This window comes from Sturnus vulgaris, chromosome 28, assembly GCF_052056855.1.
Source record: "Sturnus vulgaris isolate bStuVul1 chromosome 28, bStuVul1.hap1, whole genome shotgun sequence".
NCBI classification, from domain to species: domain Eukaryota; kingdom Metazoa; phylum Chordata; class Aves; order Passeriformes; family Sturnidae; genus Sturnus; species Sturnus vulgaris.
Genome location: NC_142270.1, coordinates 4,346,964 through 4,372,948, shown reverse-complemented (window position 1 = coordinate 4,372,948; position 25,985 = coordinate 4,346,964). Strand labels below are relative to the sequence as shown.

At 43.8% G+C, this 25,985-nt stretch overlaps 1 protein-coding gene across 1 annotated transcript in view; it reads right to left on the bottom strand.

Moving 5' to 3' along the window:
- Positions 1-21,321: 21,321 nt before the first annotated feature.
- The window catches only part of EBF2 (EBF transcription factor 2), a 126,810-nt gene continuing 122,146 nt past the window's right edge, over positions 21,322-25,985 (bottom strand). Inside the window, exon 16 of the mRNA XM_088179832.1 lies at positions 21,322-24,951. Within this exon, the coding sequence (XP_088035958.1) occupies positions 24,920-24,951 (32 nt within the window). The 3' untranslated portion in view covers positions 21,322-24,919. The remainder of the gene's footprint in view (positions 24,952-25,985) is intronic.

The window sequence follows — 25,985 nt, the reverse complement described above, 5'->3', positions numbered from 1 at the left end:
TTTTTGGTTTTAGGTATGACATGATGAGAAGAATGAGAGGGGTGAGGAAGGGGAAGAAAATAAATGGAATGTGTGCAAATATCACAGAAAATTCCTCCTCAGCACCTGTAACAGCCACACCCAGACACAGGAGGACCCTGCTGTGCTCATGGAGTAGGATCTGGGATTTGTTCCCTTTGGAAATGAAAACCCAGTGAAAAAGGACAGGAGACCATCAAACTGCAGCTTATTACAAATATCTCATGTGGGTTTTTTCCACATATATCCCATGTTTGATTTCTAATTCTTCACTTCTTTTAACCTGAAAAAGAATAGTTGGCTCAGGGGGATTTTTTTGGGAATGTTGTAGGGGCATAGAGAGCCAAGGGGAAAAAATATCCTTTTTTTTTTGGGAAGAATTATTTTGGCTGAAGTTTAGCTTGTCTCATATTTAAACTTAGCCTTTGCCCCTGGGACAATGAGTGTGATGGAATCTCAGCCTTTCCTCTTCTCCACTCTTTGACTGAGTGACTTTTTGGAAAGCAGCAGGAGCTGGTGAGCTCAGGGTGTTGGGAGAATTCTCCAGCCAGGAGAGGGAATTCTGTGATGGCACTGCTGGCCTTAAAATCCAGCACATCATTCCACAGGCTCCTGGGCCCAGGGGAGGACTTTTGCAGATCCCCAATAATAATATAATGATAGAAATATAATTTATAATATAAAAATATAATAATAGTGGGTTTGCACAAGGCCTGGCCACAAAATACCAAGTCTGGCTACCAGGGCTTCCTCCACAGCCAGAATCCAGCCCTGCCTGCACTGGCCACTTCATTAATTAATTAATTAATACAACTTCTGAATTTCATTTTTTCCAGGAGCTCTAACTGAACTGGAATGCTTTAACTGGAGTCCCCAGAGCAGGAACTGGGGTGCAGGGCCATCCCCAGCAGGCAGGGCAAGGAGCTGCAGTGCCTGAGCTGCTGGGTTTTTATTTGTAATGGTTTCTGGCACTGCATTACACCGAGGTAAGTGCTTTGTTTCTCCCTCAAGTGGCACTCAGCTCCCTGGGGTTTGCTTATGAATGCTGAAGGAGAATGTCCACTCGCTTTACCTCTGTTGTGTTTGTACTGTACAAGCTTTTGGCTGTCTTTGCCAAAGGAAAAGACAGGTTGCTGCTACTTAGAAGAAATATTTTTAATTGCATAGTATTGATTTTTCTCTTTTTCCTTGGTGGAGTGTGTGCTCTGCTGCTCATGGATGCAGCAGAACGTGGGGCTGGTTTGTGTAGATGGATCAGCTCCGAAATAATAAAATTGTACATTGGGGTTTAAACCCATCCAGTTCTTTTGGGGCAGATTTTCCTGCCTTTGAGCCACACAGAATTTGGCTTTCTGTGCTGGATTTAATGAAATACACACAACTGAGCATCTTGCTCTGTCTGTGCTGTGCTTTCTGCATTCACAGAAACCACAGCAGCCCTGATGTTATCCACACCCATGGCTGCTGGGATTCACGTGCTGGATTCCTCCTCCTGCTCCTCTCCACAGCTTTGGGGTGGATCCTGGCCAAGGGAGATGGTCCCAGGTTTTTTATTTTGTTACCCCTCACCAAAAAAAAAACCAAACAAACTGCAGAGCCCTCAGCATCCCCAGCAGCACCTCGAGGGGAAAAAGAGCAATTCTGCAAATACTTGGATGTGAGCAGGTTAACCCAGAGCTGTGGAGCAGAACCATTTCCTTTATCATGGCTCTAAAGTTAGGATAATACCCAGCTCAGAGCTGGTAAAAGGCACATGAATGTTGATGCAGGGCCAGGGAGTTCTAAAATTGTTTTCACATTTATATGTAAAGCAATTACTGATGATTTTTTTTTTTTCTCTGCCTCATAACCTGAGAAGTGGAGCAGACATGCAGGAAGTCTTACTTTTTATTTCACTCCAGTAGACTTGTAAAGCAGGCAGCCCTGGTGTACAGAGCAACAGGAGTCAAATGAAACTGGAATTTTCTTTTTATGGCATTACTTGCAGTCCCATAATGCAGGCAGATACCTTGGGATTGGGGAAGGGGGTGACTGAAGCCCAGCGTGTTCTGACAGCCCAAAATCATTCCAAAGAGATTCCTGGTGACCAGAGCATCACCCAGCACTCTGATCTCTGCTGTTCAGGGCGCTGGGCAATGCAATTTAATTTTTTTCACCCATTATTACTTTGTAAACTGCTCGCTCAGACCCTCCTCCAAGCCCACACATTCTTTCCCGAGGTCTAATTAATTCATTTGCAGAGCGTGTGCTGCTCTCCCTGCTCGTTCTGCAGAGGTGCTAAGTCTTGCAATCAGAGAGGAGGAACCTGAACAGATTTGTTGTCGAGGCTGACGGAATCAGATCCTGTGCTGGAAAAAAAAAAAAAAGAGATATCTTTGAGATATCTCAAAAAGAGAACACCAGAAGTGTTTGGGTCGGGATTATTATTATTATTATTATTATTATTATTATTATTATTATTATTATTATTATTATTATTATTATTTTTGAGCCCTGTTTTCCCAGCATCCAGCCCCTGGAGCAGGAGCTCTGCACTAAGAAACAAAACCTGGCCCTGCTGGTGCTCAGCTTTTAGCTGCAGCCCCTGGTTGGAGCAGGGAAAATGTTTCATTTTCCACCCTGGAGCTGAGGGGAGGCTGTGGAGAGCATCACCAGTAATTGATTAATTAATTAATTAATAACCCATCAGTGGTGCCAGGCTGGGCTCCTGGCCATGCTCAGGCACTGGGAGGGGTTTGGGAGGGAGGGGACACAGGGAAGGGGAGCAGGGGGTGCTGGCTGCAGCTCCCACCTCTCCTGGGGCTTCATCCTGGGGGTGCTGCAGCCTTGTAGCCATGGAAAGGGGTTTTAACCCTTTAAGGGAGGCAGAAATAAGATGCACAGCTCCATGGGGGTCTGTCATGATGGAAAGAGCCAAGTTTATTGAGAAACACCCTTGGTTTGATAGCAGGACTGCAACTGCCAGAGCAGAGAAAAGGAGATTGGTTCAGAGAGAAGACACCCCATGGCCAGGGCCTGGGCACACACCACAACAGGGCTTCTAGCTTGGTATTAATTCCTTTTTATTGTCACCAAATGATCACCCTGGCAGAAATTCTCCCTGGCCTTGAGCTGCACCAGCTCATCAGGCTGGGAACAGGGCTGAGAAGATCCAGCCTGGAATATTTTCCAGGTTGGCTCTCTCAAGTGAGTGTCCACACAGCCTCTCACCACAATATTCCCTACAAAACCTGGAGAAATGAGTCCCCTTGACGGCTCTGTGGAACATCTGCTTTGCACAGAATGAGGGAATCCTGGAATGGTTGGGGCTGGGACCTAAATCCCACCCAGAGCCGTGGGCTGACACCTCCCACTGTCCCGGGCTGCTCCCTTCATCCACATCCTTCATCCCTCCTCCATTTGGGAACAGCAGTTAAATTTAAGATTTTAGAGCCTAAACCCAGCTCTGCTGAAGAGCCAGAGCTGTTGGTGTGGGGTTTATTGTGGGGTCAGGGCCTAAGATATTTGTTTTCTGCAGAATCTGGATGTGCTGAACCCTAAAACACTTTGGGTTTTTTTTCTGTGAGCTTCATGGCATCCTAAATAAATGTTTTGTAATGAGCTGAAAGGCATCTAATCAAACAAATCAGGTGGCAAAACGCCTCTGAGTATTTCAGCTTTCAGGCATCTCCTGACATACGGACATGAATAGTTAGAAATTTCACTTTATTTGCTTATCCCACCCTTGTAATGATGCCTGGATATTAAATACACAATTTAGGGTCTTTTTCTGGGGGACAAGGGGCTGCACAGTAGCACTAGAAAGACTCCACATCATCAGGGTTATGTTTTTTAGAGGTCTCCCTGACTAGGCAATTTTGAAAGCTCAAGGCTTAAAAAAGAAAAAAAAAAACCACCAAAAAACCAACCAACAAATAAACAAACAAACAAACAAAAAAAAAAAAAACAACAAAACAAGGGAAAAAAAAGGAAAAAGCAGTTGCTAACAATAATTTATTATGGAAAAATATTTACACAGATTAAAATATTGCACTTGGCATGTTAGGACCAGGAATAAACTCATCTCTTGTCCTGTAGCTCTCATCTATTATTCATTCTTGCTGTTTGGCTCTTTTCATGTCGACATCTCAAAGCATTTTGGAAATGAAGATGTAAATTGTTCTCCTCGTTTTGTAGTGGAATGGCTGAGAGAGGGAAATGACTGCACTGGAATTAAGGGGCCTCCATCATCCCAGGCCAGTGGATCCTGGAGGTGCCATTTCTGTCCAGGGTAAGAAACGTGATGGGATTAATTAGCTCAGAGGAAAAAAATCAAGGTGGAGAGGTTGGGAAGCACAGAACCAAAGGCTGAGGGGATTTAGGAGAGCAGATTTAGGAAAAGCAGGTGATGGGAGGGGAGTGGGTGAGGAGATGTGGGTGGCTGGAATGGGCTGGAATGACAGGGGCTGGCAGGGATGTGAGCTCTGCATCTCAGGTGGTGTCCAGGGAGCTGGAAAAAACTTCCAGGACAGCTTTGTCATTTACTGGAATCTGGGAGTTGCTCCATGTAGAAATTGGGAAATAAGGATCTGCCTCTCAGGCACACTGAGGCTCCTCTGTGCCAAAAAAAAACCCCAAGACTTCATTTCACATCAGATCTTTCATAAACTGCACCCATGGCTTTTCCAGCAGCTTTAGGGAAAACCAGAACAAGCTGAGCTGGAAGGGACCCACAGGCTCATCGAGTCCACTGCAGGCATTGACTTGGAGCCCTGCAGAAGCTCCTAAACTTGATAATTAATACAAATCGACCTGGCTTTGCAAATGGGAGAATTCACAGCTCAGTGCCTCACGAGTCTGTTAAAATGTGACCCCTTGTCCTTGTCCTTGATGCTGGCTCTGGGTGCCAACGGTGCTGATGGCTCTGCCTCTGAATATCCATAATGTGCCCATCCAGGTGACGACACAGCCCAAATTTTTGAGACTGGAAACGTCACTCTGGGCCTGGAAGGATGTTTGATTTCATTCCAGGCATTGAGTAACAAATTGCCTTTAATGGCAGCATCACCAGAAATAGGCCTCCCTCGCTTTTTCATGTCACTTCCAAGTGTCTCGTTGATATTTTTATGGATTTTTATCATCCAGCTTGTTATGCAGCAGCCAGAGCCATGCCAGGTTCTCAGGGATCAGCAGGCAGGGGGGGAAGATAAACCAGAATAAGAACTCCTGCACTCGTGGTTTTAATATCTTTTACTTCAAAGCAAGGAGCTGATGTGATCTTTCATCATCTCAGCTGTTGTTTACCGGCTTCCTACAGATGCTGTTTGAACTAACAAACCCCACATTTCCTGGCTGGAGTGAGCAATTCCCTGGGTGCCTGCAATCCCTTCCCTCGGAGGCTGAGTCGTCCTGATTGAACGATGCCACTAAAGGCGAAGGGGATCAACGTTCAGGCAAAGCAAAACCGCCCAAATTACTCTGGCTCAGCTCCTCAGCCCTGCTCCTGATTTTCTGCTTGCAGGGGAAAAGCCCCAGCAGCTGCAGGGCTGGGTTTGGGGTCAGTTCTCTGCGTGTCTCAGGGACAGAGGGACGTGCCCGGGGTGCAGGGGATGCTCTTTGGCTCAGAGCTCTGACCAGGGGTCGTCGTGCAGCAGGAGCTGAAATGAGCTGAAACCCAGCAATTGCAGGTGAGCCAAGAGCTGGGAGGTCACCTGTGCTGAGAGGATCAGAGCAGGGAGTTCAGTGCCTGTGATTAAAGTGTGTGAGAGGCTGTGAGGGAGAAAATAGCAGCAGTTGCAGACAGGTTCCTTTTTCCTCCCCTTTCTCTCCTTTTTTCCCGTTTTGTTTTTTTTTTTTTCCCAAGCCCATCAACAACGTGCTCCTGCTGCTTTTATCCCTTTTCCTGGAAGTTTGGTCCTGCTGCAGAAGCTGATGGAGCTTTCAAACACACTGAAATAAATATGTTATAATAAAAAATGGGCTGAAGCTTTTGTGTGCCAGACTGGTCTTCAAATAGATTTTCCTTCCAGGATACAGGATAGCAGCCAAACAGGACTTTTTTTTTTTTTTTTTTCCCATTATTTATATCATAAATCATGGAATTATTTGGGTTGGAAGAGACCTTAAAGATCTCATTCCAGGCAGGGACACCTTCCACTATCCCACATTGCTCCAAGTCCCCCCAACCTGGCCCTGGACACCCCCAGGGGTGGAGCACATTCCAGTCACTTCGTGTATTTGTATTTTTATAGGAATATTGTCCAGCCACCATGCCATTAAACCTGCTCACCTCTCACATCCAGTGACCCTGCCCCCAGTAGCTGATGGTCTTGGGAATAAAAAAGGATTTGGGAAGTGATTTGCTGGAGGTGATTCAGTGAGCAGGCAGGGAGGGGAAACAGAAGGTGATTTTATGGGCCACTCTTAGTTCTGCTGTTCTCTAACTGTTTTATTGGTGAAGAAATGCTCTTTAAAGTTGAGATTTGTGATAGAGCTGAGCAGTGCAAAGTGCAGGGAAAATTGGCTGCTTCTGGAAAGGATGCCTGGCTGTGATGAGTTTCTCATTTCCAAAGAGCAGGGTGGACAGTAACCATATTTTAGAATATAGCAATGATATAGAAAGGGATGAATTTGTGGATATATCTGAGTTCAGCTGGTCTGAATGCCATGAAGCTGCCAGCCAGGAGCTCCTGTCCATGGGATATAGGGAATGGAAATGGGGCTGAGCAGCCATAATTCCCTTTCCTTCCCTTCCCATCACACTCCTGCAGCTTTCCTTCCTCCTCATCCCAGCATTTATGTGGAAAATTGGAGCCTCAGAAACCACCTCTGCCCAGCCAGCTGAAAATGCTCCTTTTTGGGTGCTGGCAGCCTCCAATCAATGCCTCCTGTTGGTAGACTCTTGTCTCCAGTGCAATTTTGGTGAACAAAAGTGTTATTGACCTGAAAGAGAAACTAAACTGCTTTTCAAAGCCACCAGTGCACCTAAGCAAAATAAACAATCTGTAGGGCAACTTCCATGTTATTTCTCTGTAGAATTTCTGGGTTTTTTCCCTGCCAAACAGGCACCTCTCAGAGCAAAAAGCAAAACCACCCTGTTGGAGTCTCCTCTGCTCTTAATATTTCCTAATAAAACAGCATTTTAAAACGAAAAGGATTTTTTCTAAGGAGCAAGTGTGGGAAAATGATGGAGAACTTCATTTCATACAGATCCAAGAATAATTTTTCCACTGTTCAGGATGCTTGGCTATTTAGTCTGCATCAGAGGCATGGGACTTTATCAATCAAAGAGCCACTTTGTCATTAACTGGAATCTGGGAGTTGCTCTGAGATTCAGCTCCATGTAGAAATTGGGAAATAAGGGTCTGCTTCTCAGGCACACTGAGGCTCCTTTGTGCACCTACAGTGCCAAAAAAGGCCCCCAAGACTTCATTTCGCATCAGATCTTTCATAAAATCTATTCACCCAAAGTGCTTTAGGGTTAAAATTAATTCAGTTAATGAGTTAAATAACTGCCAAGGGAGAGAGAAATTAAGAGTCATGGGCAAAGGGGAAAAGAGATGCTTCCAGCTGAGTTTAGAAGAGAGTGTGAATGAGTTGGAGGGGAAAAGAGATGCAAAGGAGATGCACTGATGGGCAAGAGCTGCAGAGGAGAAAGCTCTTGTGCCCTGGGGGTCAAATTATATGAAGGGAGGAGGAAGGGGCCTCTTTCTGCAGGAGAATTGTACCAGTGGCAGCTGATTTCACACCCAGCACAGAGGCAGCAAGAGAAGCTGAAGGTTTGTACCCAGTGTGGCTCTAAATTCTGCCCAGGCTGTACAAACACTCATCTTTTATTGTTTGTAATGCAATGGAAATCGTCATGGATTTGGTTCCTATTGCATCAGGGAAGGAAAGGCAGACCCTGACTTGGTCTTTTGACTCCCAGAGTCATTTTAGAGAATCATGGAAAAAAAAATGAGGTTGGAAAAGCCCTTCAAGCTCACGGATCTGTGCCCAATCCCCACCTTGTCCCCAGCCCAGAGCTCCCAGTGCCACTTCCAGGACACTTCCACCTCCTTGGGCAGCTCATTCCAATGTTTAACAACCCTTTTTGTGCAGAAATTCTTCCCGAATTTGGGCCAGACAGAGCTGGGGCTGGTAGGTAACTCCCACATCTCCATTCTCTCAGTCCTTAGCAGCCCTTCCATTAGTCCTGGGCTCCTCTGGATCTGAGTCTGTCACTGCTCTAGGTGACAAAGAACATTTGAACAGATGTTTTCCAAGTGAGCCATTCTTTCCCAGTTTTTATAGAACCTCTCACTTCACATGAGGTGGGGTTTAAGTGGGTCTGAACCTGAAAGAAACTGTTCTCCACCAAGCTTTAAACAGCCCCCAGCCCCCAGCACAGTCAGACTGATGACGTTCCCCACTCTTTAAGAAACCTCTGAGGCTCACAAACAGAAGTTTTACATTTAATAGTTTGGATATGACCAGCTCTGATTCATTTCCCTCCTTTTTTTTCCCCCCCCCTCACTGCTCCATGATGGTGCATTTATGGTGCAGGAAGGTGCCTTGGAAGCTTGAGAATAGTAAATGCAGGCCTGGATTTGCTCAGCAGAACTTGTTCAGGGCTTTACAAGAAATTTTCAGACAAAACTCATCCGACAAAAGATGGTTTGAAACAAAAAGGAAAAAAAAAAAAAAAAAAACAAAACCAAACCCACAAAACCCCCAAAGGCCCAAGTGCTTTATTTGAGGAATGTAAATAAAACACGTCCTGGATATTCTCTTAACTTTGGCTTGTGTAGGAGAGGATTTGCTCGTGCCTGATGATCACTTGGTGAATTTAAGGGAGAATTTGCTCTTGCCTGATGATCACTTGGTGAATTTAAGGGAGAATTTGCTCTTGCCTGATGATCACTTGGTGAATTTGGGAGAGGATTTGCTCTTGCCTGATGTTCACTTGGTGAATTTGGGAGAGGATTTGCTCTTGCCTGATGTTCACTTGGTGAATTTGGGAGAGGATTTTCTCGTGCCTGATGTTCCCTTGGTGAATTTGGGAGAGGATTTTCTCGTGCCTGATGATCACTTGGTGAATTTGGGAGAGGATTTGCTCTTGCCTGATGTTCACTTGGTGAATTTGGGAGAGGATTTTCTCGTGCCTGATGATCACTTGGTGTGGAGGTTGCTGCTCTGTCCCAGGTCATTGGGAGCTCCTTTAATCAAGGCAGGGGAAGGGATGCTGAGGAGGGAACTGTGAGGTTTTTGGGTTGTACCCACGTGTGGGTGGGTTCAGTGTAAAACACCAGCAGGATCCCCAGGAAATTCATTTCTTCCCAAATCCCTCTCAGCAAGCAGAGGGAAGCATTCCCAGGACACTGAGAGGGTCCTGTAAAGCAGCTCTGGGTAAGACACACATCCACGAGGCTTTCCCTGCTGGCTCTAGAGCTTGAGGAGGCTGAGATTTCCATAAATCCTTTTATGAAGCCAGAGGCAAGGTTTGGATTTCAGATGTTGAGTTCGTGCCAGTTTGCCAGGTCTAAAGCAAGAACTGGGTGCTCGTTCTGAGGGAAAAGAGCAATTAATGGGATTTCTCCAGAATATTCATGTTCAGTGCCCATGGACTCGTCCCTCCACCTGGTCTTGTCTCCTCTCCACTCGAGTCAGGGCTCTGTGGCTCAGGGATGAGCTCATCAAACTCTGTAAAGCAGGGGCTGCCTCCAGTCTGTTGTTTTTGGATCCTTGTGCATCCTGGTGTTTGATTTGGACATACCTTGAGTCACGGAGTGCAGGTCTGAGGGAGTTTCTGTGCAAGCCTCATTTCCTCTGCTCTGTGAACCAGGGTAGATAATTCCTGCCTTGTGGGCATGTAAATTTTAATAGTTCTGTCCCCCAGTTCAGCAAAGCACTTGAGTACATTCTGCTGGAGTAAATGGGATTTTAATTCTGTGATTACATTTTTTTTGGTGAACAAGGACCACAAGTAAAATACTGGGAGATCATTGGAATTAGAGGTGTTAGAGAACTGAATGTCATATCAGTATTTTGCAGTAAAAGAAAAAAAAAAACATGGTGATATTTATTCCCTACTTCCAACCAGGAATAAATGGGGTTTGCTCATCTTAAAACTTAAAATTTAGAAGTGACAAATAGCCTGAGATACTTGGGGGTAATGCTTTGCCTGGTTATTTTGGGTTAGTTTTGTTATTTAAAATGCAGTAATTCTGTGCCTTAATGTGCTTTTCTGGGCTTTGGGAATGCAGTTTCAGCTCCTTTCTGCAAGAGCTTGTGGGGTGTGTGTGTGTCTGTCAGGGAAATTTAGGATTAGGAGTTCTGTATTTGCATAAATAACACCATAATAAATATAAATAATATCTGCAAATGGCTCAGCCCCAATCCTTTGGCTGCAGGGTGGAGAAGGGTTTGTGTGCAGCAGAAGGAAAGGAAAAGGAAAGGAAAGGAAAGGAACAGGAAAGGAAAGGAAAAGGAAAGGAAAGAAAGGAAAGGAAAGGAAAGGAAAGGAAAGAGAAAGGAAAGGAAAGGAAAGGAAAGGAAGAGGAAAGGAAAGTGAAAGGAAAGGAAAGGAAAGGAAAGGAAGGAAAGGAAAGGAAAGGAAGAAAGGAAAGGAAAGGAAAGGAAAGGAAAGGAAAGGAAGAAAGGAAAAGCCAGTGGCTCGCAGCTTGTTCTTATCACCTCCCAGGGCTGATTGCAGCTTATCACACCCTGCCCGGAGCTCCCTGCCCAGACAATCCCCTAATTGTCTGTCCCCTGTTAAGTAGCAGCTCTGGTGACATTCCAGACCTTGACCCCTGCCCTGTCCAGCGCCAAAAAAGTGCCATTAGGAATCATGTAACGCCGGGAATTGGGGATTGCTGGAAGAGGCCAGGGGTCAATCTGCTGTGGAGCTGGAGCAACAATGCTGGGTGCAGCTGCCTCCCCCTTCCCAGAGCTGGGAAAACGGGGCTGGAGCACGCAGGGAAGGAGGAATGGCCAAGCCCGGGATTGCTGAGGAATTCCATCCATTCCATAAAGAGTTTGGGCAATGCTTGGCCAAGAGAAGTGCTTTCAGTATTTTATATTTAGGGGTTTTTTTGGGCACTGGGGCTTGGAGAGTGAGTGTGCAAAGGTCCTGCCAAAGGTTCTTTGTGTGTGTGTGTTAGAGCACCATAAATGCCAGCTGAGATTTGGGGATCTGGGAGATGGGAATCAGAGCACCAGCCACTCCTGAAACCCTCCAAGAACCTGTGAAGGAAAAGGCTACAGAAGTCAGGAAATATCAGCCCTCCAGAACATTTTTCTGTATTCAAATCCCTCCTCTCCACAGGGAACTTTGTGTATAACTTATCCAAACGAAGATCCTCCTGGCTATGGCTGTCAAAATCCCACCTTCTGCACGTCCCAGCCACTGGAAATGTGGATTTTTTTTGGCACATTGGAAGATGAGGCACTGAACTTATGAACTGAGGGTCCAGTTCAAGGAGTTAATTGAGGATATTGATAGATTCAATAGACCTCCCATTAGGCATGTCCCAAAATGCAATCTCCACTTAGTCTGGAAATCTCTTCTTTAATAACAGCTGCTCTTATCACTTGAGTTTGATTTTTTTATGCAGTAGTCAAGCTGAGCCTTTTAAATAATGAGAAATAAGCTTGTCTGAGCCTGTAAATGTGCAAAAATTCTCAGTGAACCCTCCAAGTGGTGCAAAACCAAGGTAACCATTAAAATCAGTGGAGCTCTGCCAGTTTACATCCTTTAAAGACCTGCCTCTCTATTCCCAGGCATGTTAGAGGTGTTACTGCATAAATGACTGCAAAAAAAATTATTGCTGAAAGGTTTTTTTTATGCTCCAAAGGCAGATCAGGTACCTGGTCCGGGGAGGGCACATCCATTGCTGCAGGAGGAAATAAAGGAGAGAAAATTGGGAAGTGTTAAAGGAGATTTTTTAGAAGCTCTGTAATGACAGGTCACATTCCCAAGGACTATAAAGTGGCAAATCTAACACCAATTATTCAAGAGGGGCAAAAAAAGATGCAGCGAGCAATTACAGCTTAACACCAGTTGTGGGAAAAATCTGAGGAAGCATTTGAGGGTATTTGGGGAGTGAACAGCTTGAGAAGGGTAATTTGATTAGAGATGGCCAATGTGGGGGTTTGAGGTGGGTTTTGTCTGACTGAGGATTCTTCCCAGGTATTGCTGCCAGGGGAGGCCTGGATGGGGGTGGGATGATGTGAACTTGCATTTTTTTGAAGTGCCAAGCTGGGATGCAGCAGCAGAGTTTCAAGGGGCTGGGCTGCAGAACCCATTTTTAAATGTTTAAATGTTGAAACCCATGTTGAAATGAGGCGGGGGGTGATGGATGCTCTTTGTCAGGAGAGCCAGATTTGGTTGGAAGGAATGAAATGAAGGGTTTGGTTTTTTTTGTGCCTGACAGTCACAGAAGGCCATCACACAGGGGAAAAGGGGGAACTGGGCAGGCTGGACTCCCCTGCCAAGCCCTGGCACCTGGGGAGGGGTCTCGAAATGAACTTTTCTGGTGTCTCAGTGCAGTCCAGGAGCTCTCTCGAGGTCGTGCACAGAGCAGGGCAGTGGAACTGTGCCAGTGGGTCTTTCCCCCCCCACACAAAGCCTCTTTTTTTTTTTTTTTTTTTTTTGTGAATGACTTGGAAAATGTCCTTTCTGCTGCCTTTTTTAATTGCAGGCTCTGGGAATGTCTCACAGGGTCTCCCCTTGCCTTGGCCTGTGGATCTGCACGGGTCCCTTTTCTCTGCTATTTATTCCCCCTGAAACCCTGTCTGTAACTGGCAGGAGCTGTCTGGGGACATTGTCCTGCCACCTGAGGGACAACAGGGAGCACAGGGCCCTTAAAGCTCCTAATATTAATAATATTAATATCAAAAATAACCAAAACAGCTTTAAACAAAGAAACGGAGAGGATTCTCCTCCTGAACTATCAAAAAGCAACTTAAGATCCATAATTCACATACACCAGGTCTCTTGGTGGGGCCAGCAAATGACCTCAGTACCTAATTGTGGGGAACCCAGTGGATTAAAAAAGTAATTTTTGGTTATGCAGAGATACCCATTTTGGGAGGGAATAACTGGAATATTGCAAGCAGCATCCACAGATTCCCTCTTCTCTCTCAAAATGCTTTTTCAGCTCAGTTTTAAGCTCTTTGGGTCCAGCTCTTCTGGGTTTTGTGATTATAAACACCTCACAGTCACAGATCAGCACAGCATTCCCTGGATGCTGCTCCAGGACAAATAAAAACCGCACTGAACTGTGAGGAAATGGTTGGGAAATGGTGAGTGACCGTGTGCTTGTGTTATTGTAAACCCAGAAATGTTTACTCATTATATTGAAATCGGTTTGGATCACTGTGGATTGAAAGTGAAACAAGATATAAGCCTGCAATGACATGCATAAATACATAATTAAGTGTATTTCCTTTCCATATGGAGAGGGATTAACTCCCTTGCCTCAGCAGGGAGTTGCTTTATTTGGTGTCTGCTTTGGTGTCCCTTTCTCTCTGACAGCTTTCAGGGGACGCTGAAAGGGAATTTCAACTCGCTGCCTAATGAATCTTGGAATAAGGACTTGGAGGGCAAAGAAGAAGTGATTACCTCAGAAAACAGAAGTTTGGTGACCTGGAGGACCGCCCTGATTTCTCTTTTGACCTTAAGTGGGCCCTATGGGATGGCAGTGCCCACCTTTCCAGTCCTTACTGCTTAGTCATAAATCCACACGGAGGGGAGAGGGATGTGTCTGGTAAATGCTGAGGCGTCAGCAAAAGCTCCCGAGCTCAGGTTTCATAACTTGAGAAATATTTTATCACCCCCTGTGAGCCAAACCTCTGAAAAATCAATAGAACTTGAGAGTTGTCTGTATTGATCTGAAGGGCTGAGCTGTGCTGAAATATTCATGGCCCTGTGTGTTTGTCTATGTGTGGTTTGGGGACCGAGGCGTGGGCAGATTTCAGAGGGAAATATTCTCATTTTTTCACTTTAACTGGATTAAGGTGCCTTGCAAAGCACACCCTTAAGAGACACTGGATTTGTTTGTCTCACAACCAGGCTCCTGCCAGCCAGCCAGAAATGCATTCTCAATATTATTATTATTGTTATTGTTATTTCTCTTAAATGACAAACTGTTGGGAGGAAGGAGTCAGGGAGATCTGATAAAATTAGCACCAGCTCCTCCTGGGGATCCCCGGGCTTGCTTTGTTTGCAAAGCCAATTTGGACACTGTGCCTTTGATCTTCACTTTCAGTATTTGAGCAGGCATGTTTAGTATCACTCATTTCACTGGAGATTTGGGATTCAAGTTTCCTCAACAAGCTCCAAAGCAGTACATTAGAAGGGGAATTGTCTGCCAGGCGTCTCAGAATCTCAATACCCTTGATACTAATTTGATGTGATGCATTTCACCAGATGTGTCTACCTGAGCACTGCTTCATGCCCAGGGGGGCTGTGCTACTGTAGAGTATTAAAGTTGCCTCTTCCCCCCACCTCCCTTCTTTCCTTTCCTCCCTTTTTTTTTCTTCCAAAAGCAGCTGAATGAAAAAGCATCCATGATTTTAATCTGCATAGAGGTGGATATTTGGAAGGAATTGTGTGTGTGTTGGCAGGATTTATGCAAAAAAAACCCCCACTGATAATAAAGCTACAAAAATATTTTAAGGAACTCCAATAAAGCTTAAAAAATATTTCAAGAAATTGGTGCTTAAATATAGGCTAACTGATTAATTTATCCCCTCAAACTCCAAAACCTGCCTTTTTACTTTTTCTGTAATTATGGATGCAAAGGGAAAGGCTGAGAAAGGAGAAATGGAGAAAAAAAAGAGTGAAAATTAGTCTTTAAGAAAAAATATTGGCTAAACAAGCAGCCAGGGGGCTGAAAATACTGTTATGGGATTGAACATCTCCATGTTTATGATAAAAAGTGTGGGGTTCAGGCTGTCGAGGGTTTGGGGGTGGTGTTGGAGCCCAGATCTTAAATCTTAACAATAAGAGCAATTAGAACCGATCTCTTCCTTAACTCTCCACGCTGTGCAAGCTCACCCATGGTTAAAAATAATCCCATGAAATAAAAACAAGCACCCTAGAGAGGCATTGCTGCAATCAGAGCCTGGAACCAAGCAGCAAGCCGGGCTTTGGGCACCTGAGATTTGCTGGTGTTGCCAGAGAGACCAGGAACAGATCGTTCCCTGCAGCCAGGGAAGAGTTTTCTCCCCAGGGAATGGGCTCTGAAGGCTCCTGGCTTTGGGATCTGCCTCACCACGGTGGCTTCCTTTAAAATCCAATAATCTGAATTATTGCTGCTGTGTGGAACCTCTAAATTCAGTATAAACACCAAGTGCTGCTGGAGCCACACTGTGACACTGAGTGTGAGCAGAGCTGTGACCAGGGTTTCGCTCACTCACGCTGGAAGGGCATTTTTTTTTTTTTTCCTTGCATGAATCCCATTTTTATCCGTGTGACTGTCACAAACCTTCCCTGTAGAAAGCAGGAGGAGGGGGGAAAAAAGCATCCTGGGCATCCTTTATTTATTTCCATTCCTCAATGGCAAAGTAAACGGAGTGTTTAAGAGACTGACATCAAAGATGTGATTTCTCTGAAGCTAAAAAGCCGATTAATCACAATTTTAAAGTGTTCTTTAATTACCCTGTAATAAAACAACACACGCAGAGCGGGAGGAAAAAAATTGTGTACTTTTAGAGTTCCTCATGCTTGTTTGTGTTTCAAATCTCCCCGGAAATCCTCGCTGATCCCTCTCGCTCCTGCTGCTAAATTCCACCCTGCCACAGCTCCTGTGCTGTGCTGTCTGAGGAACAGGAAAAGTGGGCAGGGAGAAGAGGGAAAATTGGGAATTCCATCCTCTGAGGGAAGCACAGAGCTTTTCCTGGATTGAAAGCACAGGAAAATTGGGAATTCCATCCTCTGAGGGAAGCACAGAGCTTTTCCTGGATTGAAAGCACAGGAAAATTGGGAATTCCATCCTCTGAAGGAATGAGGAGAAGCACAGCTCATCCTGGATTGGAGGCACAGGAGAATTGGGAAGGGAGAAGAGGGAAAATTGGGAATTCCATGCTCTGAGGGAAGCACAGAGCTCATCCTGAATTGAAGGCTCAGGAAAAATGGGGAGAGAGAAAGGGAAAATTGGGAATTCCATCCTCTGAAGGAATGAGGAGAAGCACAGAGCTCATCCTGGATTGAAGGCACAGGAAAAGTGAGGAGGTCCTGGATTGGAGGCACAGGAAAAATAGGGAAGGGAGAACAGGGAAAATTGGGAATTCCATTCTCTGAGGGAAGCACAGAGCTCATCCTGGATTGAAGGCACAGGAAAAATGGGAAAGGAGAAGAGGGGAAATTTGGAATTCCATGCTCTGAGGGAAGCACAGAGCTCATCCTGGACTGAAGGCTCAGCAAACTGAGGGGACAGGGACAATTCCCATGGTGGAAATTTGAGGTGATGCATCAGGGCTCCAAGGCTGTGCTGTGTCCTGGGAGGGCTGGCCCTGGAATCCTCCCCAGGGATAAAGGGAGAGATGCAGGAGCCCTGGGTGGTGCTGAGGGGGACAGAGCAGGGGATGGAGCTGGGCAGGACCAGCCCAGCACCTTCCAGGGTCTCACCCCTAAAAATGGGCTCTGGGTGGAAGCACTGGGACAAGGGGACAGGCAAGAGACACCAAAGGGGGGCTGGGTGACACTTGGAGGGATTTGGGCATTGAGGAAAAGGTGAAAACCTGGTTAAAAACCTCTTTGTAAAACTCGAATTCGTAAAGGAAGGAGAGTGAAAAATCAGAGCACGGTGGGCACCCCACTCCTGTCCCTTGAGGGAGGTGCTTGGGGTCGTGGCAGTAAAGAAAAGCTTGGGAATACAAAAGAAACTTTGGGAATACAAAGGAAACTTTGGGAATCAAAGGAAACCTTGGGAATACAAAGGAAACTTTGGAAATACAAAGGAAATTTCGGGAATTCTAAGGAAACTTTGGGAATACAAAGGAAACTTTGGGAATACAAAGGAAACCTTGGGAATACAAAGGAAACTTTGGGAATACAAAGGAAATTTCGGGAATACAAAGGAAACTTTGGGAATAAAAAGGAAATTTCGGGAATTCTAAGGAAACTTTGGGAATCAAAGGAAACCTTGGGAATACAAGGTATATTCCGAGGCCAGCAAAATCACAGACCTCACCTCACCAAAATTCCAAGTCCTGCAATCCAATAAAATTTAGCAGGTCCTAGAAACCCTCTGTGATTTTTTTTAAAAACCTGAGATTATCCATAAAATTGGGAGCTCCAGCTGTGAGCCCTGTCCCTGTGGGCAGTGTTGGTGAATCCTCATCTCCCTGGGGGTGGAATAACTGGGAGCTGGAGGTGGGAATGGGAATTTTCCCCCTTTTGCACACCCAGCTGGTCCAGGCTGGTGTGTTTTGGGCTGGAATTCACTGCTCTTGCCAAACTCAGCCAAGTGGGTATGTTGTGAGTTGGTCTGTTTTCAAACCCAGACAGTTGTTAATGAAACAGTTGCTGTTTTGTTGACAGAACATTAATTACTTGATCTTAGGACTTGGTAATTGCACGGGGGCCCCCTCTGTATACATCACTAATTACATTAGCAATTATATGGCATTTTAAAGACAAAGAAATGACTGCAGCAATTGCAGTGTCAGAGGGACCCTGCTGGTAAATTCCAATCAAGTGCCTGCAATGGCAGGGAGGTGTTGGGAGAATTCCTTCTCCACCCCAACCCCACACAAATCCCACTCTGCTCCACAACTTAAACCAGGGGGTCCTGAGAACAGAAGGGGTGCTTGGATTTCTCACCCAGCTTCATTGCACTCTTAAAACTGATCCAAAGAGTTCTCAAAAGGCTGCTTGCTGTTGGAAATGGTTTTGTTTTCTATCACTCTTAGAAATAACTGAGTCACATCTTCAAAATCACAGCTTCAATTAGGAATAACCACTGCTGTAAAAGCAGTGTAAAATGCCTCTCTGAAGAGCTGAGCTTTATTTCTAAGGACCTTCCCCTGCCAATGAATGGGCCAGAAAGTGACTTCAGAAGGTCCAATTCCTGCAGGAGGAATTTGCATCCACATCTCCCCGTGCAAAAGGACGTGCCAAGGTCCAGATTTGTGGATTTTTTTTTTTCTGTCGTAATTTTGCCCAGACCTGACACAGGACAACAGATCCCATTTCCCTTCCCCACGAATTCTTCCAGGGGATTTTTTTTTGGTGTCTTTTCCCCCGGGATGGAGAAGTGTTGGGTTTCCCCCTTCCCTTATCTCCCCTGGTGTTTGTTCTCCTGCTCTGTCACTACCCTCAGCTCCGTGCCCAGCTGCAGGTTAAGCCAGGCCTGCTCTGGGACTTAATGAGACATTCCTGCCTAAATAAAGCCTCAGATCTCTGCCCCTCAGCAGCTGGGTGTTGTCACAGAGATAAATATTTTAACTGGGCTGGCAATTGCCTGCCTGCCCTGCACAAGTGGCTGAGGGAGTGGCTTTTGTTTCAACGTTATTGAGGTGAAATTCAGATTTTTTTTTTTTCCTATCTAGAAAAGACCTGGAAATAAATAAAAACCAGGGTGGGAGAGGATGTGTTGTTCTGGAAGGACTTTCTGAGCCAAGGCAGAGCATCGTGGCCATGCCCAGATGTGACAATTCCCTCCCTGGGGAAGAGCAACCTGCACTGAATCCCCTGGAACTCCCATTATTTGTTAATTATTTATTAATTATTAATAATTAATTATTCCTGCTCTTAGCAGGAATATTCCTTTGCTCTTCCTGATGCTCTACAAACTCAGCCAGACATTTTGGTTTTGGGGAAGGGACACTTTCTCTGTCTGATGTGACCAAACTCCTGCCAGGGCATGGCAGCAGCCTTGGAGGGAAGGTTGAAGATCTGATCCTCCTGTGAAACCTGGTGAGCCGAGGATTTTTACATGGGGGGAGCTTTCGAGCCTTTATTGCTCTTAACATTGACCAAAAATCTCTTTTCACAATGTTTTTTAAGAGTGGAGCAAGACTGATAACGAAAAACGTTCGTGACAGCGATCCTAGAGATTTTTGGTTTGTTTTAAAAAACATTTCTGGGCAGATAATCCTTGATAATCTCAGCTGTTCATGTTCTTATTTAAGAACCTGATTTTTTTTTTTTTTTTTTGGTCTGAAACTCATCCATCTCCTTCTTCCCTCCCTTTTTTATTTTTTTTTTTTATTTTTTTGGAAGTTCTCAGGCTCCAGCTCGGAGGGTGACACAGCCCAGGCTCGTGTTTTTCTGTGTCCATCATCAGGTCCTTAAGAGATGTAAGAAAAGATGTAAGAAAAGAGAAGTGGAGCAGCAGATCCCCAGCTTTCATCTGCCCAGCACACTTCCTCCCCTGTTAAAAACTGAGAATTCTTTTTCACAGCAACCAGGGAGGGGGTTTATCACCAAAATCATCACTTAAAGCACTGCTGGGATTTCTTAGGGGGAGGGAAAAAAAAAAAAAAAAAAAAAGAGCTGAATCAGATTTTCAGGAGAATGGGCCTCTGTTCAAGAGGAGATGAAGGATATTTCATCAGGACAGTGGAAAAACTGGGTTTCAGTGCTGGGGTGGAGGTCATCTGCTGATTGCACCTTTTCCTGAAGGAAGGAATTGGTGCAGGCTACCAAAAACTTCTGTTTTCTCCTCAGTTTTGGGCTGATAGTGCCTCGTGTTTTCAGATGCTTTCACTGACATCTGGCAGTAATTTAAACGCTGACTCACATTCTGTCAAAGATGTCAGTAAAAATGACCTTCATCATTAAAATTTTCATTTGTTTGAACCTTTCCAGTAATTTTCATTGAAGAAAATGGAACATTCCTGGTTCAAATGGCCAATTGCCATTTTCCAAGCAGCTTTCAGCACTCTGAGATGTGCACTCTGCACAAGAGGGAGTAAATAAATCCAGATTATTTTTGGGAGCCAATGTGATTCACCTCATTGTTTACTCAGAGTTTTGCACAAAGACAGTGCCTAAAACAGGACCCACCCCAAATTTAGTCCAGGGAAAGTTCAGGATCAGTCTGTCCCAGTTTTTCATTTTGATTTTGTTCTTTGACCAACAATATACTCATAAAAAAAGGGGAGGTGTCCAAAAATGACATCCCCTTCGAGTCCTTCCCCTCAATAAAGGACTGAACTCTCACAGAGCTGTTGTCCATTTGTAATAAAAGAATGGTCAGAAAAAAGCCAAAAATTAAAATTAATTATCCTCTTATTGCAGCATAATCTCAAATTGTGGCTCTCCCAAATTATGGTTGGATGTTTTACAGGCAAACCTTCAAATCTTGATTGAAAAACTCTCACATAACATTTTATACCATTTTAAAGTGTTATTGTTACCCGGAGTGACCCATAAAGAAGCAGATTGAACACTCTGAAATTAAGATAATTCCCCCCTTATTTACAGTACAAAAATTTTATTTTTTTTTTTGTTAGGATAATTTAAAGTTTAAAACGGAAGTAGACATATTCATTTTACAAACAAGATATTCTTCCATAAGTAGGACCATTAAAAACAGTAAACAAAAAAAACCAAAAAAAAGCTATCTTTACAAAAGCTCTGTGCATAGCAACTTCATACTGTATATAACTGACAAAGCAAAAAAAAAAAAAAAAATATAAAATAAAAACCAAACCAAAAAAAAAAAAAAAACCAAACAAAAAAACAAAAAATAAAAACAACCAGCCAACCCCAAAACTATACAGGAGGGAGAAATGAGGCTTTAATTTACAGGAAATGGTTTGGAGAAACCAGAAACCATGCATGGTGGAAGTGTGCAAAGAAAGAGGGAGAGGAGGATGCTCTACCGAGAGAAATTAGGAGATCAAACCAACTCTTCCAAAGTCATGGTGAAATTGGTCATGAAATGAATTTGTCATGAAATTTGTCATTACCTATTGCAACACTTTCATCTTCCCAGTGGCAAAGAGGAAAACTCGCAGGGAATTGGCAGCAGCAACCACTCAAAGAGGGCAGGTTTGCTTGAAAAAATTCCTCCCACATTAATTCTGAAATCAATTCTGAACTCAATTCTGAACTCAATTCTGAAATCAATTCTGATATCAATTCTGAACTCAATTCTGAAATCAATTCTGATATCAATTCTGAAATCAATTCTGAAATCAATTCTGATATCAATTCTGAAATCAATTCTGAAATCAATTCTGATATCAATTCTGAAATCAATTCTGAACTCAATTCTGAAATCAATTCTGATATCAATTCTGATATAAATTCTGAAATCAATTCTGATATAAATTCTGAACTCAATTCTGAACTCAATTCTGAAATCATCTTTTCCCCTTTTTGTTGAGTGTTTTGCCACTGCCAAATTCCTTTTTCTTGGCCAAGGATTTCTGGTTGTGTTTATTTACAGGTGTTTTTCTCAATTAATTCCACACTCATCCCCACTGCCATGATTTCCCTGCATGAGCAAAATCCATGTTGGAAATAATTCCGAGGTTTAATTTGTTCTCATAATTTTGGCTCAAAGCAAATCAGATTTTTTCATATTTGCATCAACACAGGCAGTTCCTCTTCTGCAAGTGCTTGGAGCAGCTTTTTAGGGAGGTTTTTCACTTGGGCTCATGGGCAAATGGACAGAACTAATAAAAACAACTGAAGGGTGAAAGGAATGTTCAGTGCTCCTGAAACTTTCATCTTTTTCTATTTTTTATTGCCAGACTGTCATTTTTTCCCCCTGAATCTTCCCCAGATTTCAGTGATGTGGTAGATCTTTTTTTTTATTTTTAATGTGCCTGTGCCGAATAAGCAAAAATCAAACAGAAGGATGGACAAAACCCAGAATTTTCCATTAAATACCTTTTTCTTTTTAATTGGAAACTTTCCTGACTGAGATTTTTATCATGAAAATCCCATTTGTTAAAAAGAGGGAGAGGATTTAAGGTAGCAAACTCTCCAGCAGATGGTCTAGAAATTCCTACTGATCTGGAATATTTGGCAGACAGGATGTTGAGTCCATTTGATGATCAATTTTAGAGAAGGGCAGGGGGAATATTCACCATCTTCAGCTCTTTGGGGTTTTCAGGAGGTGGGAATGGAGGGAGGGATTTGATAGAATGAGCCTGGTCCACCAAGATAATTTTTGGATTTAGGGCTCAATATGTTCTCACTGAAATTTATGGAAGTTTTAATCCCGGATCTTCCAGCCCTTAATCCATTTTTATGGATAAATCCCTAATTCCAAATATGAATTTGGACCTCCCACTTAGCCCTGCTGGGATATCAGTACCTATGAATAGATAAAATATTTTGGGGAGTTTTGTTGCTGCTGTTTGGAATATCCAGGTCAGATATTCCTGCTTTGTTACCAGAGGCTCACTGAGGACTCCAGACTTTTTAGCATTTGTGATTCTGGGATATTTCAGAGCTCACTTGGTGTCAGGGCTGCCACACCCCTGGTGGCACGAGGGGCACGCAGAGAACCCGTAAGGACAATCAACCTGCAGCCAGAATTAACAGGGATTGCTTTTATTTCATTTTTCCTGCAGCTCAGACAGTTTCAGCAGCCTGACTGTGAAATATTAATGATATCCACGTTTCTCAAACCCACATTATTCCCACCAAATCTCTCTTTAAGTTGTCGTTTTTGCTGATACGAGCTGGGCCTTGAGTTTTAGACGAGATTAAGAGAATGGGACTGGATGGCACTGAGGAGGCACCAAGAAGACCCTGCCAGGAATACAAAACCCCTTCCCAACACCTGGGGCTTTCTTTAGGAATGGCCAGAGCAGCCCCATTGGTGTCTCCAGTCCCTCTGGGAAATCCTTTCAGATTTGTGGGTTTATCCAATAAACTGAACTACACCAGGAAAGGGAACTTGCAGGACCTTGTCCCATCCTTGGAAGTGTTTCCCAATCCCTGGCAGTGTCCCAGGCCAGGCTGGGACACCCTGGGACAGTGGGAGGTGTCCCTGCCATGGCAGGGGTGGCTCTGGGTGGGATTTCTGTCCCTTCCAACCCAAATCATTCCAGGATTTTCTGATTCCATGCCCTGCTCTCTTTGCCCTGTGCCCAAAACCTGTCCTTCAGCTGAGGGTCCCTGAGGTCACCCCCCATCATGTGCAGAGAGGATTTTTGGCTCTTCCTAATCCCAATTAGCCCCACACCAGCTCCAGACGAGCTCAGCCATGTGAGTTGTCCCAATGTCACCATCCCCAGCACAGCCCAGCTTGTGCCATCCCTAAAGATCACCAAGAGCACAATTTGCCTTTTACACCCAGAAAACTACTGGGCAAATGGAGAAGTTCAGATCCTGGGGCTTAATTTGGGGTTTATTGATTATCATCAAGGTGTTTCCATAGGAACAACTGTCCATGCACTCATTAACTGTGTGGATTTTAGAGGGGTCTCCATAGTATAACTGATTTTTTTTCCCCCCCCATTAAAAATGGCTTTCCAACAACCAAATTCTTGTGAGTATTCTCTGGTTTAGTTGGATAATTTGTGATTTAGTTTATCAGACTTGTCCTCACCTTCCAAATTCAGAAGAGGAGATGCAAAGGAGAACTAAATTATTTTTTTTTTTAGGCTAAAATGCAGGAAAATTCAAAGCAATTGATTACCTCTATGAAATTCAATATATAACTGGCAAATACTTACCATTTAAAATGACTCAGGATAAAAGTGCATAAATCACTCAAATACATGTTCACCCTTTATAAATGCACCCTTAATATGAAGCATAACTGAATTTAAGGTGTTCTAACTACATGGAAAAAACCACAGAGAACCCTTCCCCTCCTAATTCATACATTGAACCTATAAAATAAACTCAGTACCTCATGAAAAATCCGATTCACTCAAATCCCTAAGTGCCACTCACTCATCAGCTGGGTCTTGGAGACTTAGCATTTTAATCTTAGTACCTGAATATTTAAATTGAAGCAAAAAAAAAAAAAAAAAAAAAAATGGAAAGGGGTGGTAGGGAAAAGATGAGGAGGGTGAAAAAAATCCCTACATGACCTGTTTAGCACAATGTAGGCAAAATTTTCTGAGGGTTTTGTTAATCAGAAAGAATCCTATACATCCTTGCACAAGAATTCAGTGAAAAGGGGGGAAAAAGTGAGGAGCAATTGCAGCAGTAATAATATATCTCAAACTTATCACTACATTTTTGCATCATCTTTCTTCATTGTACAACTGGAGGAAAAAAGTCCAAAAAAGGGTTGAATTTCTACCTCTACATACAATAAGTTACAAGTTTATTTATTTAAATAATTGTAAAACATCTTACATTTTTTAAAGAGGTTAAACTATAAGCAAATACACACATACACCAAGTTCCATCATTCATGTCAGTTTGTCCTAGAAATTCTTTCATGCTGGTACCCTGTTTTGTTGAATTGTTTTTTCTGCATAAACTAAATCAATATCTGAAAGGCTCCATAGAAAATAGAAACTTCAGCTTTTTTTTTTTTTTTTTTTTCACCCCTACAAAGTAAAACAAATTGTATCCAAAATATCGAGCTTGAATCGTTTCGCCAATTTCTTTTTTTTTTTTTTCCCTTTGAATATTTTACAAATCTTAGGAAGGTTTTCGTGTCTTCCAGGAAAGACTTTGCATTTCTAATTCCATTCTGCCAACTCTTCTTCCTCCTGGCTCTTGCTGATTCTTCATTCCTAATGTTTGAGGAGTTGATGTGGTTGTGTCAGAAATATGAAACAGGTAAATGATGCAGACTTCTATCTTGTCCAATCCATAAAAAATGTTCTTTTCTTTTTTTTTTTTTTTTTCCAGGCCTGGCTTTCCCCCAAAAAAGAGCTTGTAGTGCTATTTTTTTTTTTCTTTTTAGTGGTCCATCACAATAAGTAGTTTTGTGCTGTAAAAGAAAAATGAAAAAAAAAAAAGGAGGAAAAGGGGAAGAGGGAGAGCAGCAAAGCTGCCCCTTCCTTACATCGGGGGAACGACAAGACCAGTCATGGCTGAAAAAGAAAAGTGAAAAAGATGAAATTGTGACAAAAATGTTATGGAACAAAATATATTCAAGCCCTTTGTGAGCAGTCAGGAATCACAGAAGGGCCTGATCTGAGGTTAAATTAGAATTTTAGTGTCTTGAAATCTTTTGGAGAACTGTGAGGACTGACCATGACACAGGCAATGGGAAAAGGGTTATTCCAGGGTAAAAAAAAATAAATAAATTTTTTCCTGTGAGGGTGGTGAGGGGCTGAGGGAATTCCCAGAGGAGCTGTGGCTGCCCCTGGATCCCTGGAAGTGTCCCAGGCCAGGTTGGGATAATCTGGGACAGTGGGAGGGGTCCCTGACCATGGCAGGGGTGGAATGGGATGGGATTTAAGGTCCCTTCCTAAACCACTCCATGGTTTTCTGATCCTGTGAAAAGCCAGGGTTATTAAATAAATATATTTATAAATGGATAAAAAAGAGAGAGGATCAATTCACGTGCATTTGCAGAAAAAAACCTTCCCATTTTTGAGTGCTTTGCTCTTGGAGATGGACACAGCTCCGAAATGTCCCCAAATCCAGATTTCTCAAGCTGAGCACTCAAAACCATCCTCAAAACCCAAAACCGAGCAGGGAGAAAAATCAAAACTCTGCTCCTTATCCCAAGCTCACGTGCTTGGAAGGGCTGGGAGCACAGAAAGGAGTGGAAGCAAAGGGAGCTCCCCCCTGTGCCACTGACCAGGGAATTGCTGCGAGCCCGGGAATTCCAAGCCCTGAATCCCAAACCAAGGCTCAGGGCTGGGTTTTGCCAGTCTGGGTCCAAGTGGAAACTGCCTCACTCGGCTTCCCCCACGTGTCTGAGTCACTGCAGCCCTACCTGGCACATTCCCAGAACGCTGGGCTTATGTAAATTATTTATTAGTCACTCCCCTGCCTTTAATTGCAGCTCTGCTCCTCGTAACCGACAGCAGCAAAGTTTGGAGCTGCCTGGAGCCGGTGCTGCTCCCCAAGGTTTTCAGGGCTAAGTTGAGTTTGGATGTATTTATGTAACAAATGA